General features: G+C 34.2%; 1 protein-coding gene across 1 annotated transcript; it reads left to right on the forward strand.

Moving 5' to 3' along the window:
- The first annotated feature begins 9,052 nt into the window (after positions 1-9,052).
- On the forward strand, positions 9,053-12,525 carry LOC114262870 (patellin-3). Its single transcript, XM_028203286.2, has 4 exons — positions 9,053-10,240; positions 11,281-11,405; positions 11,511-11,661; positions 11,818-12,525. The coding sequence occupies exons 1-4, from the start codon at positions 9,245-9,247 to the stop codon at positions 12,070-12,072; spliced, it is 1,527 nt and encodes a 508-aa protein (XP_028059087.1). The 5' UTR covers positions 9,053-9,244; the 3' UTR covers positions 12,073-12,525.
- Positions 12,526-15,418: the final 2,893 nt, after the last annotated feature.

Raw genomic sequence — 15,418 nt, forward strand, 5'->3', positions numbered from 1 at the left:
TCGCCGATCATGTTACCTTATAGTTAGCTCCACTATGCCAATATCTGCAGTTAGGCTTCCCTTATGATTTTGAATTTAAATATGAGTAACCGTTGAAACCACATCATTTTGCATCTCTTTGCTGATCCAGTGTTACGCAGATCTTATAAAAACCAATACTAACTGCCACGTGTACGATTATGATTGAAGATTTGAATTGTCTTCCCGTATTGCCCTTATCTTGCCACGTGTCGAACTGTAACTGGCTTATACAAAATATGTAGCCAACAACAATATTTATATATAAACGTCAACTTACTTATTACTAATTGAATTTATAATATTTATATATAAACGTGAACGTACACTATTACTATCACTAATTTTATTATTGCTAAAAGCACTAACATCATTTTACCACCATCACAATTGCAATTGTCATTACCACTACCATTAAAACAATTACCATATCTCATCACCTCCACAACTGTCGTCAAAACCATCACAATTATTACGATCATTGCACTATTTTTTACACATATTTTTTTACCTCCACTACATTACTTTTTCTACTATCACCACAACTACTATCTCTCTATTTCCATCACTATTGTTATTGGCATTACAATTAGGGTGAAACACCAATAAATTCCAAATTGTGAAATTGTGCTCCATTTAGTCCTCCATTTTTTCTTATGGATCTAAAGGTCCTGATTTATTAAGAATTACCAGAAAAGGCACACTAGTAGACCATGGTTGTTTGATTTGAGGGGTGAATGTGGAATTTCTCACTAAGTTGAAATTACACATTTGGACCAAGCTTACTATAAACTTTTATAGTTTCCCTTCTTACCAAACGAATCCCACACTATGAGGAATGGAAATATTCTGTAGATCAACATGGATTTGGTCAAATCTAATCCTAAAACATTGTAATCGTGAAATGGTGATGAGAGATTGTCGTTGAAAGTAGTCCTTCTTTGCATGCAGTGTTGGAGGCGGAAACCCTACATTGTTGGAACGAGGGGTTGGGGCGAACACCAACAGACGATCAATTCGTGGTGTAGAAACAGTGTTCTTGTGGATGACGATGGCGTGAGAAGGTAATTGATGTTGCATTGGCCTCTAATTTGATATGTAATCGTAATGTTAAGGGTTGTCACATTGGGATCGATTCCACAAATAGTTTATGTAAGTAATGTGTGAGTGATATATGGATGGAATAGGATGTGCAGTACGTTTTCCTATGTTAATTTTGGTGCATGTGGGTGATGTTTGATTGGTTTGTAATTTGTTTTGTGTTCGTAAAGTTAGGTGTTATGGTCGTAATGTTAGGGTTTGTCAGTTAGTGTTCAATCACAAATATGATAAGTAATGTATGAGTGATATGTCGTTGGTATATGTTTGGGTGTTGTTTTGTAATGCTAAATTTGGGTTTTGGGTTGATATTTTCCGATTGTTCTACATTTGTCAATCATGAGATGGTTGGTATAATGTTTCTTTGGTGATGTTTTGTGTTCGGAATCTCCTAGTTCGGCATGGTTGTGGACATGTATGTACTTGTTGACATTGTTACCAGGATAATAATTGGTAGACCACAGCTTGTCCAAAATTGAAGGGTGAATCCCACAACGTAAATGTGTTGTTGACTGTTTGATATGTATGTATGATTGGCATATCAGTGCACATTTGCGACGAGGTGAATTGGACATGCATTTAAATGAACTTGTAAAAGTATGATTTAGGTACACTGGTGTATAGTGACACAAAACTATGCAAGTAGTCATTTATGTAAAATTAATTAATGGATACCGATACGTTTGTTTTGCACGTAGGTGCAGTGGTCTTGTTTATGATATGTAGTTGAAAATCTGACTTTAGGGTCATAAATGTGATCGTTGTATAAAGTGTGGGTTGCGTAGGAAGGGGTTAACGATGTCAGGTTTTAATGCGTTCTCATATTCGTATAGGCAACAACTGTTGGATTGGAGAGGACTTTGTTTAATTTGGAGTCATTAAATGATTGTGTTCTTGTGTAACGTGTTTTTATGTTATAATGTTGGTATTGTTGTATCTTAATGAAATGTATCCATTGCTCATATGTGAGGATGGTTCCGTGGCGTTAAGTGTGTAGATGCGTCACCTTATCTGCTATTACATTGTGTAATTGTATCGGCATTTGACTCGTTGAGTATAAAGATTTTTTACATGGCTATTGTACTAGTATTAGTCAATGTTAATGTGTTATTGCTTTTATCTGATGTCTAATTTTGCAAAATATCGGATAATAAACCCATTTACTGTAAGCATCGATATTTGTTATGTCATTTAACATCTGTGTTATGATTAGTTGGACTTTTGTTAGTGTTAGACAATGATGCATGAGTGTACTAGTAGAAATTGGACTAATGAATTGTTACGAATGTTACAGGTACGTTACGAGAGCAAACACCACATCGGGGGTCTGCAGGTAAAGTTCGTGCGTCAAGCTTGGTCGCGTCAACGTCATCAAAATTGGCGATGCAAAGACAAATCAAACTGCCATTCAAAAGCAAAAAACTAAGCAGCGCTGGTGTGAAAAACACAACACAAAAAACGACTGTCAATCCATTGAAACTTATGTACCATTTGAATATGGCTGGGGTCATTAAGACAATTTCTGAAGTTCAATTAAAAATGGTAAATGTGTGAGTGTACATGTTTTGTTGTTTGCGACCGTGTAATTACAATGGTATTGTGGAAAATGTGGCCCCCCATCAACTGATAGTTATATGCAATCATTAGAAATCCATAAAAAGTAGTTACCCTTGAGACCTTACAGTACTTTTTGTTTGTAGAAACAATGGGTGGTCGATTACACCAAACAGGTTCTGGGAAAAGGTCCGGTGGCTAATGAAGTTACAACTGTAGATATTGACGGCACGCTTGAGCCAATTGTCGAATGCCCTCAACAAAAAGTAAACTCGTATGTGTTTCGCAAACTTACAATATTCATACTAAAACATCTGACAAACATTGCCCCAATTGTTGTAAGTAACGGTAGTTTTTGTTGGATATTGTAGCACTGATTGTGGAGTAATGGTTTGTTTCATCATGCGCCACTATGTAAATAAGGTGGTGATTGGCAGTTCAATGGATGGCTTGACACATGATGTATTCCGAACAGCTTTGGTGAAGATGTTCATGAACGACCCGAGAATAGGCTTGTGCACCAGGGAGCCACGGTGATATTGGACTTCATGGTCCGAATATCTGTTATCCACTTATAATTTTGTCCCTGAATTATTAAACAGTATTCTCCATTTTTGCTTGTTTCAGTACATCTCTCCAAGCTGAAGATTTTGTTTTTGATTAGTTTATTTTGAACAGTTGTTTTTTAACGTTTAACAATATCAAAAGGTTATATTCACACACCAGTGTGGAACTGTTCGTTAATATGAAATAATTTTGTGCTTATGGATTTAGGTTTTAATATGGATCTGTTTGTATTTGGAATGTGCACATATTGTGTTCTATGTTTGTTTGAAACGGTTTGTTGCAAAAACAATGCTTGTAATTGGGTTTTGGTGTGTATTTGTAGCTTCTGCGTGAGTATGTATTGATGTTGTTGGCGATTAGGCCTTTATTATTGACAATGTCGTAAGGAAATGTTTATATGGTAGTGTGATGATACTATCATATGAAAATCCCATCGCCAAGTCACATGCCCGTCCAACAACTGCAATATGTGAAATTTCCCGTAGGAAAACAAATGACCATGTAACATTCGATTTTTTGTTTACGATAGTGTTGATCAATGTTGTTGTTTTCGTAATGTGAACATATGACTTTCATATTGGGTAAATTACAACTGTATGTTTGATCTGGGTTGGTTATGAATATACTCTGATTGACATGGTTTGATTCATTGTAAATGTGATGGGACCATTATAATTTTGTGTGTTGTGATGTTATTGTGTTTGTGTTGTTAACTGTAATGATCAGTCATAACCCACACGTTGAACAAAACCCTGACCACGTTATGTTTGTGGGGGAAATATACATTGCCACATATTTCCAAAAACAAAACTGTTAAACAATGATGTAAAGCTACACCTCAAGCCAACTTCCATATTGCAAGAACAAACATTACGTTCGTTCCCTTTAACATTATTTGGCAAGTCGGAAATGTTCCATCTATTAATTCCATACGTTTGGGAAATCGATGTGGAAACATATGTTGGAGTGATGTGTGTGTTATAGCTTTTCAAGTGAGTGTACTGTTCAAATTTGTTACTGTAACTCGAAGCCACTAAAGGAAATATTCAATTAACACAACCAGCGTACGTAGAAATTGAAATCACAAAAAGCATAGTCTCCAAAAATTGAGAAAACATTACCTGACAAGTCGGAAATGTTTCGTCCATTAACGTACCACGGAAAATGCAAATATACATTGCCACATAGTTGCAAAACAAAACTCTTAAAAATGATGTAAAGCTAGACCCCAAGCCAACTTCCATATTACAAGAACAAACATTACATTCAGTCCCTCCAATATTATTTGGCAAGTCGACAATGTTCCGTGCATTAATTCTATACGTTGCAACTGTAGATATTGACGGCACGCTTGAGTCAATTATTGTTAACATATCGGTCTGGTCATCTATATCGAACGCCGACTTGATAATGGGTGTAATCCCACCATGCCCCTCGTAATCCACCCCACCATGGTCCCCACCGGACCCCCACACGTAATTGAATAAGGATGTTGATATGGTCGAGACCGAATGACTTAGTAAGGCACAATATGTTTTGAATATCGTCATCGCAATCCACCTTGAACTTATTGTAATCGGGTATGTTGAACAACATGTAGACCAATTCCGGAACCAAACCATCAAACTTCCCACATATAACATCAATCATCTTCTCAAATGTGGATGCGTGATGCAACTGAACTACAACATTGGTTTGCCTGTACGTGCACAATAACAAAATCGCAGTATCCACACATGCACAAAACACAGAAACATAGCAATCACTCATCGGCTACCCATCACACCACGCCAATGTATATTCACTGAACTAAACACCATTATAATTAACTTGTTAAGCATATAAAAATATAAAACCCAAATTTAATCAAAACCATCATGACCCACCAATTTGAAAACGTTAATCAATCCATAACAAATATAACACATTGACACGAACATAGACAAACAAAAATCCCAAGTTGTCTAGAAAAATCCACATCAAAGAATTCCCAAAAAACAACTCAAATTTCGCAACACCACCCCGCCCTAGCGCCATACATGACATACACAACCACAAAAATGAAAAAACAAATCCAGTGATACAAACAAAAATCCCATATCGTGCACAAAATCCACATCACAGAATTTCTTAAAAACAACCTACATTTCGCAAACAACACCCGCGCCATATATGACATACACAACCACAAAAATGAAAACTAAATCCAATGATACCCACCCACGTTCAAATACAAAATCACATCATACAATGGCCACACACCCAACAACAAAAAAAACAATCCACTGATCTTGTCACATTCTAACCGAACCAGCAACCTGCAACACCAACGCCTCCACAAAAACAACACAGAGAAAAGACAAATGTTCCTCTTCAATAAATGCCCAATTCCACATTACACACACCCAAAACCCTTCCAACAAGCATCCACCATTATCCACTCCACCAAATCCCCACAAAAAAGAATACTCTATTATACATGTCTTATCTTCCAAATTCCACATTATCAGCAACTGTTACCAAATGAATCACAAAAAAAGGTATTACAATACATTCAACTGGCAACAAACCAAAAAGATATACCTTTCCCAAAACAACCAAGACCAATCAGTCCAAAAGAAAACTCTTAGAACTAAATGAATCAACATTCCTTCATATAGGATTTGTGGGTAATTTTTCTTTACAATTATTGTTATCGGTGTTACTATCATCACCATTATAAAAATTAAAAAGTATAATTGAAACATAATAAATTTTAAATTTATAAATACTAAAAGGTTCAAACTTCTTTCCAGTTGTCAATTGGAGTATGCTGTTGAGTTTCCGTAGATCCATCACGGAACCTACATCAATAATCCAAACAATTTAATATCCATTTTGGCAACTTCGACTTTTTTGACTCTTTTTTTTTTGTCACATAACTTCTCTACTTTTTTACATACTTTTTTTTTATTTATAAAAAAACTAAAAAATAAAAGTCAATTTTTAACTTACTTTCCTAAACAATGAAAGGCTCGCCGAGCATTTCATTATTGTAAAAAATTATTTTGATCGGATATTAATAATCATTTGATCATATCATATTTGTATTAACCATTTATTTTTAAAATTATAATTACCGTTAATATAAATTTGATCTGATGAATATCTGATCAACATAATTTTTTGTAAAAAAAAAATACCCGACTAGATTTATATATTAAATAATTTAAATTATGGATATAACTATAAAACTTAATAATACGATCAAACCAAGTTATTCCCATATTACAAAAATTATTTTAAATTTTAATTTTTAAATCGAACTCGTGCATATCACTAGTGCTAAGCCTTGGTTTGGTTTTCATGTTGGGACTAAATAAGTACATAAAGACAAAAAAAAAAAAAGACACAAAATCATAAAATGACAAAACACTTGATTTATGATATAAAATTACCAAACTAACTCATATACAAATAAAAAGTCAAAAAAGCATCATGTTCAAATTGAGGGTAATTTTGTAATTTTAATATAAAAAAATCAAAAAAATCAAACATGAAAATCAGACGAACAAAAAAATCTCAAAATAAAAAAATAAAAAAATCAACATTGCCAAACGACCCCTGAGCTCTGACATTTCGGTGCATAGTATTCTCTTTCTCGCTTCCTACTTTATCAGCCAGCCAACAACTCCTACCATTCATTTTGTCACCCCTCTCTCACAGAATCTCACTCTCTCCCTCTCGCGTGATTATTGAATACTTTTGGCAGTATTACGTGGTGCTATATATATTATTATGATTAATAAAAAAATAAAATATTATAATTTTATATTAAATAATTTTAAAATATAAAATAATTACTGTGTGTTCATAATAACTAAAAGGGCAAATTACATATACACCCCTCCAGGTTTGGTTAAATTACAGATACCCCTGAGGTTTCGGAAATTACATCCCGCCCCCTGAGGTTTGTATTTTCATAACAATTTACCCCCTGAGGTTTATATTTCATAACAAATTACCCCCTAATTTCTTATGCAAATATAGCATTCAGGGGGGAATTCGTAATTTCTCAAACCTCAGGGGTATCTGTAATTTTGTCAAACCTGGAGGGGTGTATATGTAATTTGCCCTAACTAAAAATAAATGAATAAAAAAGAAAAAATAAAATAAATAAATAAATAGGAAAGAAAATAAAAAAAATAAGAAAAATAAAAAAATAAAAAGAAAAGAAGGAATGTAGGGTGCGTTTAATTGGACGGACTGGATAAGGGGATTAGAATCCATCAGACTTGAGTCCTGAGACTGTGAATCCTCTGGACTATTTGATTGGATTGGATATGTATCATGTGTTTGTTTTTTCATGAGATTAGATGTCTGGAAATGACTATTTTTAATAAATCCAACGTTTGGTTGAGCGGACTGGATAGGATAAATGAACAAAGACTATTTTACCTTTTTTTTAATTATTTATTAAGTAATAGCAATATTAAACATATCTTTAATATTTTAATTATTTTTAGTTAGATTAAATAAAAATTTATTTTATATTATTTTTTACACAATTAAATAAATTTATTTTTTTAAATAAAATAAATAAAATATCAATAAAAATATATATTATTTTTTTAATTAAAATTTTTAATAAATTTGTTTTTAAAAATAATAATAATTAAACAATGAAATTAAATAAAACATCTATTAACATTTAAATAATGAAATTAAATAAAATATAAACAAAATTTTAAAATAAAACATCAATAAAAAATTATTTTAAAAAATTAAATAAATAAAACATCAATAAAAAGTTAAATAAAATTATTTTATTTTTAAATTGAGACATTTAAATTTTATTAAATTTTACTAAATATAATACATAATTAAATAGTAGAGGGTCAAAATGATCATTTTACCACATAATCCCAATAGTAAACAATCCCCCCAAAATTGTCCCACACCCTCCCGGGATAGCATAATCCCCATATGGGGATAAGGAGTCTGGCCGGACTCCATGTCTGACGGACTAAAAAAAAAAAACAAACGATGGACTACTCATTCCTTTAGATAAGCAATCTGAATAGTGAATAGTCTCCCCCTAATCCCCCAATCAAACACACCAGTAGGGTTATGAGAGGTGAGTGAGAAAAGAAAAAAATAAAAGAGAAAAGTGAGAAAGTAAAAAATGTACTTATAAGATATACATACATATATATATATATATATGGAAAATGATTTTTCTCCCGAAAAATCATCCCCTGAATCCCCTGAAACAGAGAGAGAGACAGGAAGAGAAGAAGAGAGGAGAAGAGAAAGAGGAGGGGAAGAGGGAATGGAGGGGGAACGGACAGAGAGAGAGGCCCCTCGATCGTCGTCCTGCCGATCGTCGCAGCTCAGCTCTCGCAGATCACCCCGCCTCCGCCTCCGCCTCTGCCTCCGCCTCTGCCTCCGCCTCCGTCGCCGATCGTCGCGCCTCCGCACTGGTTGATGGCCCCTCTAGTTTTTCTTATTTCTTCTCTTCTTCTTCTTCTTCCTTCTTCTTTTTTGATTTTCTTCTTCTAAAAAATAAAAAAATAAAAAAATAAAATCAAAACGACGAAAACGACGTCGTTTTAATTTCGGGGGATTCAGGAAGGATTTTTCGAGCTACCAAACACTACTCATATATATATATATATATAACCATTATTTTATAGTTTAAAAAGGTCTAAATTATTCAAATATCTTAATAAAATAAAAATATATTGAACATTTAAATTTTTTCTATTTTATTATGTAAATATAATAAATAATAATTAATACAGAAACATAAATATATGATATTTTGGAAATATCTGCCGTAATAATTCTCCCTCGCCCTCTATCTCGAAACAGACAGACAGACAGCCCTTCTTTTCCTCATCCTAATCACTTTAAAATATCAAGCTTGAAGGTATCTCACAAAAGCTACTCACTTTTCTAACTTCCCAAAAATTCTCTCCACCAAACACACCTCAACACCTCCCCCACTCAAATCTCGCCTCCAAAAATGGCCGAAACTTCCGTTGAATCCCTCCTCCCTACTGTCACAGAGACAGAGACACCCCTACCGCCGGCGGCGGTGGCGGAGTCTGAGATACCGGTAAAACCTGAGCCTACTGTAGTAGAAGTAATTGAATCGGAGAAACCAAAGCCAATCGACCCCCAAAAAGTCCCTCAATCGTTGATTTCGTTCAGGGAAGAGAGCAATAGAGTTGCAGATCTTTCGGATTCCGAGAGAAAGGCTCTTGAAGAGTTCCGGTTTCTTCTTCAGGAAGCTTTGAACAAGCATGAGTTCACCTACCCGCCTCCTCCAGCGGCGGCCAAAGTGGAAGAGATTCCGGCCAAACCCACTTCTGATACTGCACCAAAACCTCCGGATACTGAAACCCACATCTCAGAAGAATCAGGGATTGTCAAAGAAAAGTCACCTGAATCAGTGGTTGTAGAGAAAGAGACTGCTGAGACTTCCAAGACTGAGATTTCTGATTCGCCACCCGATGAGGTTTCGATTTGGGGCGTGCCGCTGCTCAAGGACGATACAAGTGATGTGATTCTACTGAAATTCTTACGAGCCAGAGATTTCAAGGTGAGGGACGCACTTGCAATGCTCAGGAACACAATCCTTTGGAGGAAAGAGTTCAATGTCGATGCCCTAATCGATGAGGACCTCGGCGAAGATCTCGAAAAGGTTGTGTTCATGCACTGTTTCGACATGGAAGGACACCCTGTGTGTTACAATGTGTATGGTGAGTTTCAGAACAAGGAATTGTATCAGAAAACATTTGCTGATGAGAAGAAGAGGATGAGATTCTTGCGGTGGCGAATTCAGTTCCTGGAGAGGAGCATTAGGAAGCTTGATTTCAGTCCTGGTGGTATTTCTACTCTTTTTCAAGTTAGCGATCTCAAGAACTCGCCCGGCCCTGCAAAGAGGGAGCTTCGAATAGCCACCAGACAGGCTCTACAGTTGCTTCAGGACAATTACCCTGAATTCGTTGCCAAACAGGTATAATACCCATTATTCCTCTTTGTTTATTGCTTGTAATTGTTATCTGTATCGCTATTGTTAATTTAATTTTGATTGATTGGTAGAATGAATGTTTGGCGATTCCATTTCGTCCCATTTTTAGGCTCATTTGGAGGATGGGTAGTTATCAAATGAAGGGATTTGAAGTTGAATTTTATAAAATTGTAAGAAGATTAGTTATTGAAAGCAAGGATGGACCTAGAGAGGATTTCAAAAATACTCTTTATTATAGTAGTATTTGTTACAGTTCTCCACATATTATAGAGACTCGCCCCCTCTATGGTTTTATTCTTTTACAAATTTTAAGTGTCTATCACTATCTATATATGTGAAACATAGGATCAAAATATAACATCAAAAAATGGACTAGATATAATAAAAGAAATTAATTTCTTATAACTAGTCTTAATTAGAAGTCCTAGTTTCTAAAGAATAAACTAATCTATCAGTTAGATACGTGATCATGTTCATTGAGAAAGACATAGTACTCAATTCTATCAAAGACATTTTTAATAATATGATATGAAAGAGTGTTGAGCACAACAATCCAAGATGTCTCACTTTAATATATAGATTGTTTTATAATTGCTATCATTTTGTAACTAAATATAGATACAAAAAATATGTTATTTATGTATATTTTTATCTTATTTTTACATTTTATACTAGTAGAAATTGATATTGTAATCAATACTTTCTTTTTAAAAATTTTGTTAGTATATATATGTTCACCCCCTATATGAAAATTCTGGGTCTGTCCCCAATTGAAATTAGATGATAACTCTAAAGTGAAGGATTGAATATACGTGTGTTTCATGTATTTGAAATCCATCATTGTAATGCTCTTAAATCCATTATTGATATCCAAGTGTAAGGTTCCTTTAGATTTATGGATTTGACATCAATAATTCGAGGAGTATAACCTTTTAAGTCAATGTAATATTTTAGAATCTTTTAGTGGTTTAAATCAATCTGCTTATTTTGATGTAAAATGTCTTCTTGTTGTTTTGTTTGTTAAGGTGTTCATCAATGTTCCTTGGTGGTATCTGGCATTTTATACAATGATCAGTCCGTTCTTGACCCAAAGGACCAAAAGCAAGTTTGTATTTGCTGGTCCATCAAAAACTGCAGAAACTCTTTTCAAGTTAGTAAAGCTTTCTATTTCATTCGTTGGAAATCTAATTTATCACTGGCCATTCTCTATTTCTACTGTTGGATTTAATTGGTTTGCATCCACTTGGTGAAACAGATACATATCTCCAGAACAAGTACCGATTCAGTATGGTGGCCTAAGTGTTGATTTCTGCGATTGCAACCCTGAATTCAGCATTGATGATCCAGCCACAGAGATTACTGTTAAACCTGCAACGAAGCAAACTGTCGAGATCCAAGTAAACGAGGTCCATTTCTAACATACTTTCTTCTTGTAATTGTTAGTTGGTTGGTTGCCTGTGTTTTACTTTAGCTGAGATACCTGTAATTAATGCATATATATTCTCTGTAGTAATAGACATGTTCATTGTTACTAATAGTAATTGAGGATAATTTACCTGCAGAAATGTATTATTGTTTGGGAGCTACGGGTGGTGGGCTGGGAAGTGAGCTACAGTGCTGAGTACGTGCCTAATGCTGAAGGTGCATATACAGTGGTCATACAAAAGGCAAAGAAGATGGCCCAAACTGATGAACCGGTGGTTTGTAACAGCTTCAAAATTAGTGAACTTGGCAAGATTGTTCTCGCTGTTGACAACTCCACCTCAAAAAGGAAGAAGCTTGTTTACAGGTTCAAGGTCAAACCTTTCTGTGATTGAAGACCTTGAACCACTACAGGTGCTTTTGATTTAACTTCCAGCGGGGCAGTATGAGTTCCCCAATCTCATAATAATACTTGAAGATGTATTGGTTTGTTGTGTTAGTAAGTGGCAAGAGAATTTATTTGGTGTTTAAATTCAGAATTTTTTGGGGGGGCCATTTATATATTTCTCTGCCTTATTATTGGTTCATAATCTGTCCTTGTTTCGGTTGGAGTGCATAGCTTGTGGTGGTTGGCGCATGATTTGAATTTGACTTGGGTCTGTGAGGCTTGGAAGAAGTGTGTAGCGTAGGGGCTAATGAATGAAGGATGTATCTGAAGGAAGGGTATCTGCATTTTGAGATATGTTGTTGTAAAACTTCTGTCTATTTTTGCGTTGGGGTGCTTTGCTTTGTATATTTTCCACGACTGGATGTCTTTTTATATGAATCTTTTTGATATTATATGTTTATACTGTTGCAAATGTACATTTACAACACTGCCTTCTTGTTTTGTGTCTCATTTGTTTATTACATCTTTGTCTATACCATTGTCTCCAACATTCTTTAATATCTATTCAAATTTCAAAGATTGTCTAAATTGGGATGTAAATCTCGCCCTTTTTACTCACTGTATTATTATTTTTAAGTCTTTAATGTTCATTATCTAGTCATCTTTTTGGGAGGTTCTTGTTTTACACCTTCACTGGTGCTACCTGTTGAAAAGCATCGACAGCTTAGACTGTCTTACATTGCTGTATATTCATCACACCTTCTAGATTAGTATTTTTCTGCCTTAACAATCCATCGATTTACACCTGGGAAGTGCACAAAACACAGAACCAGTCAGTAGAATCTCCTCTCTTCATTTATTTGCTTACAACTTGTGATTAGACTATTGGAACATTTTTTACCCATTATGATTCCATAATTCTCTTTTGTTTTTATTTCATGCTCGGTCCTTCTGTTTATTCGTCGCTGTTTTTTCTTCATCTCTACTTTTTCTAAGCATCAAGCCCAAATGCTCAAGAAGTTAGGTTTTTTAATTATTCTTTATTTTTGCTCACATATCTTGGTGAAGACCATCATTGCTACATTTTGAAGTTAATTTATGACCTAGCTGATATGACTTTGCCATCGCATTGTTTTCATTGACAAAGACTGTTATCCATCAGATAACAATTGTTTGAGAAGTATGACCTCACTATGGTGGAGTTTTGCCATTCTACTAGTGGTTTATTTTGCTCTTCTTGGTTATTATATTATGTTATATTATATGCTACTTTAATTGAACTCTTGGTAGATGGAACCTAATATTGTTTTGCTTTCAAGAAAAGGGTGGACCGTCGTTATTGTAGGTGGTATTCTAGATGTAATTGCATGCAAAGTCAAATACCATGGGGAGAGTTGCTTTGATTTGATCCAGTTTGTCTCATAGGCGGCTTCATTAAATATCAATTTGTTTAGATTTAGCTTTCTATGAATAGGTAATTTTGGCTTCCTTGTGATTTTATTGTTTCTTAGAGGTTACTGAGTTATGATAGATCACTTTGAAGCCATAACTGGGGTTGCTTTGCATACTACTGTTTCCAAACTGTTGTTTATATATTGAGTGAAATCCATGTGGCATTTATATGTTACATGTTGTATTGTTTGTTTTGAAAAATGTCATAATCTTAGGTATTTGTGCTTATTATTTAAGGTAGGGCTGCAAATGAATTGAATTGTTTATGAACAAGTTTGGTTCGATTCGTTAAGGGCTTATCTCGGCTAGGTTCATTTAGTAGACAAGTCGAGTTCGAGTTCGAATATTAAGCTCGTTTAATAAACGAGCCGAGCTTGAACTTGCAAAAGCTCGACTCGTTTATATTTATTTAAATTATATAATAAATATATTATTGATATATAAATTTATATAAATAATAGTATTAATACATTATTTATATATTAAATAGTATTTTTATTTAAATAATATAAATAATATTTAAAAAAATTATCGAGCCGAACCAAGTCGAATCGAGCTCGAGTTTTATTAATATTAATGAGCTGAGCAGAACTCGAATTCAGTTCCTTATAGAGCCGAGCTCGAACTTAATGAACGAGCTCGATAAGTAAACGAGCTCGAGCTCAACTCGGCTCGGCTCGGCTCGATTTGTTTGCCACCCTAATTAAAGGTGAAGAAGTAGTATACCACAATATTTGTGGTGGCCCCGTAATGTAGGGTTCTCTTTTTTAGGTTGTTTGTTCAACTTTAAAACGTAATTTTTATTGTCCATTATTAATTTTAATATAAAATAGAATGTGATACAATATGAGAATTTCTTTTTTTATGTATAAATATGAGAATGATTGATTGAATGGAAGTAGGGTTAGGTATAAAAATATGGGGATTTATTTATAAATCCCTTTTAGAGGTGTTTTATTCCAATAAGTTCACAAACTATTCTCGTACCCTAATTAGTTTCATGTATTTATAGTTTTATTCCATGAGATCATTTTTTCCTGATTTAAATGTTTTGTTGAACTATTATACCCTTATTTTACTTTAATCATATGTATTACACACAAAATAAGATATACATGCTTTTTCATATTTTGCTCTTTTTGATATATATGTTTTCTATTTTTTGCTCTTTTTGTTTTAGCAATTTTGCATGATCACCGTGTGTTGGGAATTCAGTGGGATACGATTATGAGATCGTATTCATCTCTTCATTGAATGTCGAATCAAATTTTATCCAGTCAAAATTGACGGTGGCGCGACAGTCACAATCGGCGAAGGTAGAGACGGTGATGAACGGGATACGATTATGAGATCGTATTCATCTTTTCATCGAATGTCGAATCAAGTTTGATCCAATCAAAATCGACGGTGGTGCGGCAATCACAGTCGGTGATGAGCTTCAGCGATGTTGTTTTGTTTCCATTTCTATTTCTATTTATGTTTCTAGTTTTACTCTGTGTGGACTTCTTTGAAAGTTTGAGAGATGGATGTTGGAATTATGAGGAGTAAGGTCTCTGGTATAGTAATGGGGCTTTCTTTGTAGAGAGGGGAGGTGGGTTTGGTTTGATTTGGATTGGTAGAATTCTAGGAATTGTTGAAGATAAAGATAAAGATGAAGATGATGGGGAAAAAGATGTGGGTGATGATTTTTTATTTTTTGAGATGTTGAGATTTTTTGAATTCCTGATTTTATTGCTGCTATTGATTTTGATTTTTTTATTGTTGGATTTTAATTTAGTAATAATTTTTTGAGATTGGTAATGTGTCTCATATACAAATGATGTGAATGTTCATATCATTAATCAGTGTTAATATTCACATTAATTTGAAATAGAAAATTGCCATTGTGTTGTCGATCGGTG

This window comes from Camellia sinensis, chromosome 12 (assembly GCF_055761805.1).
Source record: "Camellia sinensis isolate YWXY chromosome 12, ASM5576180v1, whole genome shotgun sequence".
Classification (NCBI taxonomy): Eukaryota; Viridiplantae; Streptophyta; class Magnoliopsida; order Ericales; family Theaceae; genus Camellia; species Camellia sinensis.

Excerpts from the sequence above, each read along its gene's own strand:
- LOC114262870 (XM_028203286.2), top strand. The coding sequence starts at position 9,245 with ATGGCCGAAACTTCCGTTGAATCCCTCCTCCCTACTGTCACAGAGACA. Across the intron at positions 11,406-11,510 it reads ACTGCAGAAACTCTTTTCAA|ATACATATCTCCAGAACAAG; the intron begins GTTAGTAAAGCT and ends TTGGTGAAACAG. Across the intron at positions 11,662-11,817 it reads TCGAGATCCAAGTAAACGAG|AAATGTATTATTGTTTGGGA; the intron begins GTCCATTTCTAA and ends ATTTACCTGCAG.